Source organism: Dermacentor andersoni, chromosome 1, assembly GCF_023375885.2.
Source record: "Dermacentor andersoni chromosome 1, qqDerAnde1_hic_scaffold, whole genome shotgun sequence".
In the NCBI taxonomy this organism is placed as follows: domain Eukaryota; kingdom Metazoa; phylum Arthropoda; class Arachnida; order Ixodida; family Ixodidae; genus Dermacentor; species Dermacentor andersoni.
This window is the reverse complement of record NC_092814.1, coordinates 118,336,399-118,346,840: the sequence shown is the minus strand read 5'-3', so window position 1 is coordinate 118,346,840 and position 10,442 is coordinate 118,336,399. Positions and strand designations below refer to the sequence as shown.

General features: G+C 46.2%; 1 protein-coding gene across 1 annotated transcript in view; it reads right to left on the bottom strand.

Annotated features, from left to right (window-relative positions):
* LOC126545736 (O-acyltransferase like protein-like) overlaps positions 1-9,012 on the bottom strand; it is a 51,676-nt gene extending 42,664 nt beyond the window's left edge. The window contains exons 1-4 of the mRNA XM_050193688.3: positions 8,598-9,012; positions 5,078-5,286; positions 2,955-3,075; positions 2,236-2,329 (exon numbers count right to left, since the gene is read on the bottom strand). Of these exons, the coding sequence (XP_050049645.2) occupies positions 2,236-2,329; positions 2,955-3,075; positions 5,078-5,286; positions 8,598-9,012 (839 nt within the window). The remainder of the gene's footprint in view (positions 1-2,235; positions 2,330-2,954; positions 3,076-5,077; positions 5,287-8,597) is intronic.
* Between the last annotated feature and the right edge of the window lie 1,430 nt (positions 9,013-10,442).

The window sequence follows — 10,442 nt, the reverse complement described above, 5'->3', positions numbered from 1 at the left end:
GGAAATCTGGCGTATTGCACGCCTTGCAGGTGCTTTACCTTGTTCAGCGATATGTCGTGGACACGATAAACACAGTGCTTTTTCAGACGCAAGGCAAAGGAACATTATAGCTTACAATTCGCTGTAAGCCATACGGCATGCGAGAGCTCAGGTTACGCTTTATGCGTAACCTGGGCTTATGCACCTTAAGAGAGAGTATGGTTCTACTCCGACGCGTATAATCCGGCTCTGTGTGTCTCGCAGTTTTGAGATCATTGGCCAGACGATCGCCACAGCAAAAATCTCGGCTGGTTTCGGCTGCGCTCTTTAACAGATCGTAGACCTTAGCGACAGGTGGAGAAAGACAAATGACTGCAACCATTTCAAGACTGAGAAGGGGAGCAGCCTGGCGGGAACAGTCCGCATATGTGCAAAGTGCTCTCAAGGACGGCCGGTTGCACACAGGAGGCGCTTGGGCAACGACCCCGGCAGTGCGAGCCAACGTTCTCGGTCACGATCACCTTGGCATGATGCCAGTGTCTTGGCAATGGCGCGATTTGGCAACGTGTTGTCGTCTCCCGAATGTGTGTCATGAACTGATTCCAAGTCAAAGATATTATCATCTACATCAGAAACTACTTAAGCAGCGACGAGTGCACGACACGAAGAAGAAATAACAGCTGCGATATGCAAATCGACAACAAAACTGGGAAGACGTAATCGCTCTGAATCGCACCGGAGGTGGCTCTTACACTGACCTAGATCTTTCATAGAGTTAACTTAGAACGTTCCTAGTGGGTCAAGCGTCTCACACTATTGTGTATATACGTATGCTCTGGTTAAGTTTTCATGTTCTCAGGATAAGTAAAACAGGTTAATCTGCAATATATCAGGCAAAGCGTAGTGCCCGAGTTGAGCTATAGAGAGACTCAATGCGCTGGTGAATCCAGATAGGTGCGGGGGGGGGGGGGGGGGGAGGCTTGACGGCCTAGCCTCGCACTTCCCCCCCCCCCCCCCCCGCCTCCCTTGAGACATGCTAGCTGACAGTATTGAGCGTGCAGCGAACCATAAACCGAAAGTATGTGAGATTTAACCTCCGCCGTTTACTCCTACAAGTCATTAAAAAACTCCTCATGTTCAAAGGTATGTTTACCAGTGCTAAAAAAGAACACTATCAGTGACACTGGGCTTTTTTTTTATCCTTGTCGTCGTATTTCCTGGTTCGAGCACTTATAATACATTTCACGCTTTAGACCGCCTAAATGCTAGTTTCATTTATGTCACACGAAGCTATGTCGTTGTCGTTTTTTACTTTTTGGTTTGTGTTTTTTGTACACGCCCTTTCCTTTTTGTGCATGTTCCTGCGCACACGCAAGCCTCAAAGAAGTGTCTTTCCCCAGCCGCGTACCCGGTGGAAGAGCTACGCTTTGAGCACTTCGCGTGCAGGCGCTATGGCTACATCGTTAGAGGGGAAAAAATAAAAAAAAAAAGAAGCAACCCGAAGGCCAGACGCAATGGATGCTTTGAACTTTCTCCTTTTGAAGCTAACTCTGCAGCGTTATATATATTATTTTACTGGTAACGAGGAGGGTGAACAGCAGGCCACTCTTGTGTAATCTGTCCGCCAGCCACTGTATACAAACAAGACGTTCGCGGTAGACGCCGTGCTCACGTTCGGACGAAGAGAATAGGGAGGAAAAACGAGAGGAGCGGTCAGCACTCGGCCCATTTTTCCTCACTGTCTCTCGTTCTAGAAATATCGTTATTCATAAAGAGCGCCAAGCATGCCGTTTTAGTCCAAGTCCTCTTTGCCGTTTGAGTCCCTTTAGAAATGCCACAGACTTAATTTGAAACATCCAAGCGTCTCAGGAAATTGCGAACGGTAGCGGCTTGGCGGGTGAGAAAGACTTGTGCTCGTCATGCGGCTCTATAAGTCGATGGCAGTTGTTGTGTCGCTGAACAAAAAAAAAAAAAAAAAAACAAATATGTGTAGAGACCACGAAGCCTCAATTTTTGCAGGTTGTACTTGACACTTCTTGTATCTACAGCGTCTCGTGGGGTAATATATGCACTGCCTACTAAGAATCTGTCCAGGTTACTTCCAATGGTGCCGCCGTTCCTTAAAGTATGGGTCGACGCAAATGGGAATTGTTCATCGTGACAGCGTGAAACAATTATCGAGCTCTGCGCATCGAGAAATCCTAAATCTTTATGGCCATGCAAGGAACTTACTAGAACTGTAAAAACAGTACTTACACCATGCCAATTCGCACAGAGTTCCAGTTCCTGTCTTCATTCAGTATGGAGTCGCAACCTGAGACGTGGTACTTGAAGCCATAGGGGTCAAGTGCTATGGGAAGCAAATCAAGAAGAACGTGAAGTAACAGAACTATCAATACATATCGAAATAAAGACAAAGTCGGCGCTCTTTCTGTCTCTAAAATACGTACAGCTTGGATACACATTGCGTGCAATCAACAGAGAACGGAGCAGGATAAATGTAACCTCGTGAGACGATGCTCCCAACAAATATGTCAATTTCCTTGTTTTCAATAGTAAACGTCGCGCACTCACATTAGTGGCTCATGCGTCCTCCATTGTTGCGCATAGGTATTGAGAGAGACAGAAGGGGGAAAGGGGGAGGAGGGGGAGGAGGATGTGTCAGCGCAGAAACTCCTGGAATATTTATAGCCTATTGATGTTTCTCCTACTCTTTTTATTCCTTTATTAGCCTTCGCACAGTGTCGCACAACAAACAGGCGTTCTTGTGGATGATCCCCCTGCCTCGCCTTCTTCGCATTATATCTCCCCGGAGCATTCATCTGCTCCTCGCACAAACTCTCCATCGAATTTCTTAGTCACTGCCTTTCGCTCCCATGAATGTTACTAGCTCAGTGCATCTAATAGAAGACGGGGGACCCACAAGCATCCCTAAGCTCTAAGTGCCAAGTAGGAGAGCAAAGTGTTCTACTTACTCAGGCCAACCATGCGCCGTACGTCTGCCAGCGTGCAAAGCTGTGGCAAGCAGATGCCCAACCGCTGACCCTTGAAGTAACTTCGTTCATCTGACGAGAAAAAGTCTGGTGCTCGGCGACCCTGCAATGAAATGCAGCACAAGCTTAGTCAGGTTCACCGCTTGGCGCTCCATTCAGGCATGCAGTTCGTGTGCCGCAGCGCAGTGCTTTGGGTATACAGTGTAATAAACGAAGAGTTTGTTGCGCTCTTACGTTATTACAGGAAATTAAAGTTGTTCTTAAAATGAGTTGGTTGGCTTTTGCAAAGTGCTGTAGGTATTTTGTAATGCTGGCAAGTTTCGATAGAAAAGAGGCAACAAAAGGGAAAAGTCAATCAAAAACAACATCTCCTGAATGTAGCATACGTGATCCGCATATTTTTTCAAGAAAAGCGCTGACTGTCACACTGTGGGTTCCCTGGAGGCCAACAAGTGATTCCAATATCTTATTATATACAGTGTGTTTTCACTAATAATTTGGCGCAAGTCTTACCAAATATTAGCTTTGCCAATCTATCTATTCGTTGACCAGGAAGTTTTCACGCATTAAAAAAAAAAAAAAAACATTAAATGGAGACAACAATGAGTCTGTGCGGCAGCGGATGGGCCAACAATGAAAATAAGATGCCAGTGCAGTCGCTTTTGCGGTATTGCATATCATCTTTTTTTGTCGCGTTGCCTCCAGTGAATGTATGTTAGCCGCGTAAAAGGCGCGTTCCAAATACTTTGTTAAGGTGCCAGCCCCTTATGGGAAGCTTTCCTCGGCACTTAAATTCGAAAATGCAGGAAGCACGAAGAAGAATGAAACCGACTAAAGAAAGACCATTGCGAAGCGAGCGGTTATACTTGCAGGCCTACAAGATCCGACGGCACAGCAAGCACTGCTGACCCTATGAGTCGACGGTGCTAGCATATGACTAAAGAAGAAAACCTGCCGAAAGCTTACAGTCGCCCATTCTTCCTCTCGCTGCACAAAACTTTCATGCTATTTGTTTCTTGGCCTATTCTGGGGTAATATCTTCCTTTGATCTCATGGTCCAACAATGCGTGTCAGTAAAACCGCAGTTACTACGGACAAGAAAAGCAGGCGCAGCAAGAAAATAGTAACGGCAATAGCTTTGCATTCACGTTCGCAGCCGCCGGGGACACGCGCCCTCTCGATAGCGAAATTGAGAGAATGAGAGAAATAAAGCACAATGAAACAGTAATGTCAACCAGAACACATGTCTGGTTGGCTACCGTGTACGGGAAAAGGGAAATGTAGAAAGCGTAGTGATTATGCGTCCGAAGTGCGTCATGACGGCTGAATAATTCGCCAGTGAAAACGTCCTGCTACGAGGAGGTAGCGTACGTAGCTGAACACGAAGCGTGGTAAAACGTAGTAGAGCAGCGGGGAACTGCTGGACATAGCATATTTTTTATTGATATGAATTTTTGGGAGACGTTCGCCTTTAGTCGCGCCGGCTACGATACAGCAATTGTTCTGCGCGATGGAGAGGAAACGCATTGAAGCTGTTTCCCCATTGATTTTCTAGCTGAAATGATATAAATGGTCGCTACTGAAAATGTTTAATATCAAACTTTAAATAAATGTCCTGAACATAAATCGCGCTTTGCACAACATCCTAAACCACAAGTGTCACTTTACATGTCTCCCTTGCTGCCGTTGCACAGCTGTTGGGAAGAGACCACGCTCACACTGCCTTTGATTAGTTTCGCGCAGGCGTGCGGTGAGTGAAATTGTCAAGCAGCGTCGTTCTTTTTTTCTATGGCATTTCAGTGCAAGAATAAGTGGCGCATTCTGCGCAGCCGCTCTGAGGGGAAAATCGGTCATTCAGTGCGAGACAAAACGCACCTTTTTTCTGCACATGTCGACTACAAATTCCCCAAGCCGGAAGTATTCGAGGGCTCCATTGCCAAGGCGCGGTATTAACCCGCCTGTACAGCGTTCCAGCGTTTTCATTTCCGTTAGAACGTCTGCTTTGTTCTGCTGTTGTGAGTAGGTGCAGAACACACGTACTACCGCCTTCCAGCCACTGGTTTCACTTAAGCGCTCCCGTGCTTGCAACGCGTGTGAATGCTCACCATAAAGTAACCGTCCTTCTGCATCCTCTGGGCCGACTTGCGAGTGAAGCCGAGTGGGAGAGTCATGAAGAGCGAGCAGTACTGGCCGAAGATGGCTGCGTCTCCGTTGGAAGGCTGATGGTGCACGTCCAGGCACTCCTCGTAGTCGCCGTACGATCCCGTCGCTCCGTTCAAGGTGCCGGGAGCAGGTCTGGCGTTCGAATCCAGCACTGGAATGGGGACATTCTTTCTTTAGTGAATGCAAAAGGCGTGAGCACTGCTGTTGGATGCAACCCACTGCCAGTACTACTTAATGTTGGGCACGTTGGTGCATGTCCAGCTTCTATTAATGAAGGCGCACGCACAACGAAGGAGTAGAAAGGTTATCACGAAGGCCAGCACGCATCCTGTCTGCTCCTTATGTCGCGTGTAATCTTCCCTTTCACTTGCTTTTCTCTCTAGAGACCACTATCAACACCAACCATAAAGTTTTCGTCAAAAAATAGGGCAGCACACTGTCATCGAGGTTTCTGGTAAATTATAGATCGTCCGCAGACTTTTAATCCATTTTTCCAGCATGTCATTGTGTCCCACTTGCGGTGTTTATGAGTACTTATAACATTTAATTTGTGTTTCTAATTCCTCTGTAACCCCAAGGGCATCTTTGAGGAACACCTTTAACATGAGACAAAACAAGAGATTTCAGCTGCGGGATGTTCTTGGAACGTGTCATTGTCCGAGAGCTCAAATGAACTCCACCAGAGCTCTTATAGCATTCCTGGGGCATACAGGCCTCAATAAGCCTATGTAAATAACTTTCGTGCTAGTGTGTGTTCGTGTTGTATGTATGTATGTATGTATGTATGTATGTATGTATGTATGTATGTATGTATGTATGTATGTATGTATGTATGTATGTATGTATGTATGTGTGTGTGTTTACCGCACTCTCTTTCGTCCCTCACCGTCTCACCTGGTGTATCGTATGCCAGGCTTGCCGCTATAGCTAACCTCTCCAGATATCATTAAACTGTCTCTCTCTTTCAACGCGGCCAGCGCGAATCATAGACGTGTTGAGCTAAGTGCACAAGTACTAAGTTTTTTTCAAGGGACGCGAGAAATTTCAGTGCGCGTTGTCTTTAATACAAGTTACATCAAAAGAAACTGTGTTGTTATGTAAGCCGCGTACTTATTCGGCACTTTCATACAGGGAGCTCTTACACAGGGTAAGCCTGTGCCAATGCTGCGGCTTACGTACTCAAAAGCTTTCCGTCAGTGACGGCTGTAATGAAAAAAAAAAAGCCTACGGTGCGAAGGGAATTGAGCGTCGTTTTAATATATATTGCTAACGGCCAGGGAAAGAGAGCCAAACTTAAGATATTGCAGGTTTATAACACTATCTTCGAAGCTACAGGGTATCTAGAACTGGTCACGAACTGTCCCTTTAATTAGAATCGAAAATTCTGGGACTACTGCTCGATAAATTTACAAGATTTATGTTTTCACTTTGCCTCTGTGGTACCCTATAGGAGATACCGTCGATTTGCTCCACACTAGCTTTAGAATAACATACTTCATATTTTGCACAAAAAAAGGACTTCATTCATTTGAACGTCTGCCTGATTGACGAGTATTCGGAACATGTGCCACGTTAAAAAAAAACTGCTAAAGGCCCAAATCTGGCACATTGAAATTTTCTTCCAGACTTCAAAATAAATTATGAGAAGAAAGTGTTTAGCGAGCGCAGTTCGCCAAATCTTACCCGAGTCAGATGCTACGCAAGACGTCTGTTATCGCTGTGGCATCAAGAGTCATGTGTCATAGTCATAAGAATACTGCATTGCGCAACGACATGTTATAATTTCTGTGATGTCTGAGGCACTTTGCAGGGCAGGCTTAAATTTTCTTAGCGAACAAATGCGCAGCGAACGGTGATGAAGGTAAGCTTGTTGAGTCGCGCAGCAGTATTGCAAGTCTGAACAGGCTTTATCCTCGCAGCTACTTTTTCTCAATCTACATTGACGCGTGCTGTTGTCCACAATCTTCTTCGTAACCTTAATAATGCCTCGTATGGTGTATAGCTTGCAATGTATGTCATGGAGCTAAGCTGACTTATGTCACAATAAATAATGCACAGGATTCTAAGTTCCGCGTAATCTCGTCATATTGGTGCTGCTAATGGGCGTCTTGCGTGCTCAATTTCTTATCCCTACGCTGTCCCATTTGTGCAAGGCAGGTGCGAAACAACGAGTCAACAGCTGCTCCAAAAAAAAAAAAACAGTTCCAAGGCACCTATTCGCATTTTTTCGGTCGATTCGAAGGGTATTTGGGCAGCATCAAAGAACAGCTGCCAAAGGGCAAGACATGAAGGCAAATAAATGCCTCAGAAAGCGGCAAGACCTTGTGAAACGAAATGACACTGCACGCAGAGAGTGACTAGAAAAAAAAGAAGGAAAGAAGGAAAGCAGGAACTTATATGCATTGGAAAACTGTGTGCCAGAGCACTTGTATTTGCTAGTCGCCATGGGGCTTATTGTGATTGCGATAAAATTTATATAGGTTCCTCCGGGAAGGGGCATATTAATCTCTCTCTATTTCTCTATTTCTCTCTTTAAAATGCTGGAGATATTAAAATTACGGGGTTTTACGAGCCAAAACCGCGATCTGATTATGAGCCACTTATGATTATGAGGCACAATAATTTGGTCTACCCGAAGTTCTTTACCGTGCCCCCAAATCTAAGTACACAGGTGTTTTCGCATTTCGCCTGCATTGAAATGTGGCCACCATCGCCGGGATCCGATACCGCGACCTCGTGCTTAGCAGTCCAAGACCAGCAACTGCGCAACCACAGCGGGTCACTGGGGATGTTGCTCTACTCACTCAGTTTTGGACCTCCTATAGCTGTGAACTAATTTGCCGTTTACTAGAGCATAATCCATCGCCCATAGCAGTATGCTACTTTGCGTGGTAAAATCTGGGGTCAGAATAGCATGCCTGCACTCAGTAAAGGCATGTATGGATGCTTCTTAGACATCATCTTTCTTCCTGAACAGCTTTCGAATTACTTACAGGGCGCATTATATTTATGTAAAGTTTTATTCTACACGAAAGATCATTTAAGCCAAATGCGTAGAGACTGGATGCTTAGAAAACATGCTAGAATAAGTATCCACAATGTGATATTTCCTCCTACTCTGTGAGCTCACAACGGAGACAAGAGAAACATCCCGCGCTTTTTAGCAGACATCAACGTTTTTATATGAGAGAAGGCTACATTTCCTTGCTTCTGACACCATTGACCACTGGGGTAAGAGCTCTACGGGTTTTATACCGGAGAGCCTCTTTTTTTTTCAGTGGCCATTGTGGTCAAGATTCGCGTTGCATTCGCTTGGTGCCGCTGCAAGCAGTTTGGTCAAGAGCGCCGTTAAAATCAATTATAGTAGCGACGTTTATCAACACTTGACCGAGCTATCAGACAGCCCTTCTTACTGCTAAACTCAAGGCGCGTTAAAGCGGGCAATCGAAATCTACGACTTACTGAAAAGTGCCCACGGAGACTTGCTTCGTAGTCCAAGCATCACCTTGAGCAGAGCGCCGGAGCATTCTTCGGTGATGTTTTCGTCCGAGAGTATGACAGAAATGGACGGTCCGATTCGTTTGGACAAGTCCTTCACAAAACCGTCGATGAAATCCTCCAAGTCCAGCGTGGTCGCCTCCGGCACATCAGTGTGCCCGAAGGGTGTCGACTCGGTTGTTGACTCTGTCGTCGACTCCTCTGTGGTCAGTTCTGTGGTAGTGGTCTCAGTCGTCGTCTCTGTAGTAGTCTCGGTCGTGCTCTCACGCGTCGTCTCCATGGTCGCGATGGACGTGGTGCTGCCGGTGACGGCCTCTGTGAGGCCATCTTCGGCGCACAGGAGTGGCACGAACGCGAGCAGCACCAGTAACAACTTCATGGTTCATAGGCGCGCCCGGTCATTGCTAGAGCCTTTTATTGGCGCCCTATCGGGCCGATCGCGCCTCTTGCATCTACGGAAAAAATCGCTCTCTCCTGAACTGATCTGCCACGGTCATCGAGGTGAAAGAAGCAGCGCGATAATGATCGAAGGCGAGGGGGAACTGATAAACGTAATACCTTCACAAAGGTCACGAACCGGTTTACCCGCGGACGCCTTGACCCCGACTGACGTCAGCCCCTTTCAAGGGCAGGCGTCGCAGTCCGGCGACCGCTCGAGAGCAGCGCGCCGCTCTCTGTCCACAAAGCCAGCGGCTGCAAGGGGGCGATCACTGCACTGTGTAGTAGACGGCTGGCACGGACGTGCCTACTGGCTGAATGACGTCTGAATGACGCGTAGGACACGGACTCCAAATGTTTCGCCTTTTCCGGTGGTGCAACTCAACCCCACCTGAACACTGCTCAGTGTGTAGCCACAGAACCTGTATCACTGGGCTCCGTGAAAAAGAAAAAAGAAACAGAAACTCCTCCAAGACATTCAGCCAGGCCATTGCTGAAGTTTTCCTACAATACACACACACACACACACACACACACATATATATATATATATATATATATATATATATATATATATATATATATATATATATATATATATATATATATATATATTATTCCCCTTCACTTTTAGGACTGCATTGCAGTTGAAATGCTAGTTCCCCGTGTTCATTGAGAATTATGCCAAAATGAAGATTAAGCGAGTTGGTGAACTGTTATGGCGATACAACAGATTTAATATGACGCACCGCGCCAATTCAGTGGCTATGGCATTGCTGTGCTGAGCATGAGGTCGTGGGTTGGATTCGCATTCCGATGGGGGTGAAATGCAAACACGCTCGCGTACATTTGCAAATTAAAGAACTCTAGGTGGGGAAGGTTAAACCAGAGACTCCCCACTACGGCGTCCCTGATAACGCAGTGTGCAATTTCGGGACGTCAAATCTCAAAACTTAATTTTATATGATATGTTTTATAGTGAAAGGTAATATGGGGCACGAGAGCCTTTTTCACAAAACGTTTTGTATTTTTCTTGTTTGAAGGTTAGCGTTCGGCTCACCTGCGACTATTATTAATGCTGACCAGCCGAGCTTTTGTCAAACCGTTGACTTCGTTAATTGGTCTTCACCTGGTTCTTTATTTTTTTAATTATGGGGTTTTGCGGGCCAAAACCACTTTCTGATTATGAGGCACGCCGTAGTGGAGGACTCCGGAAATTTCGACCACCTGGGGTACTTTAACGTGCACCTAAATCTAAGTTTACGGGTGTTTTCGCATTTCGACCCCGTCGAAAGATGGCCGGGATTCGATCCCGCGACCTCGTGTTCAGCAGCCCAAAACCACAGCCACTGAGCAACCACGGCGGGTTTC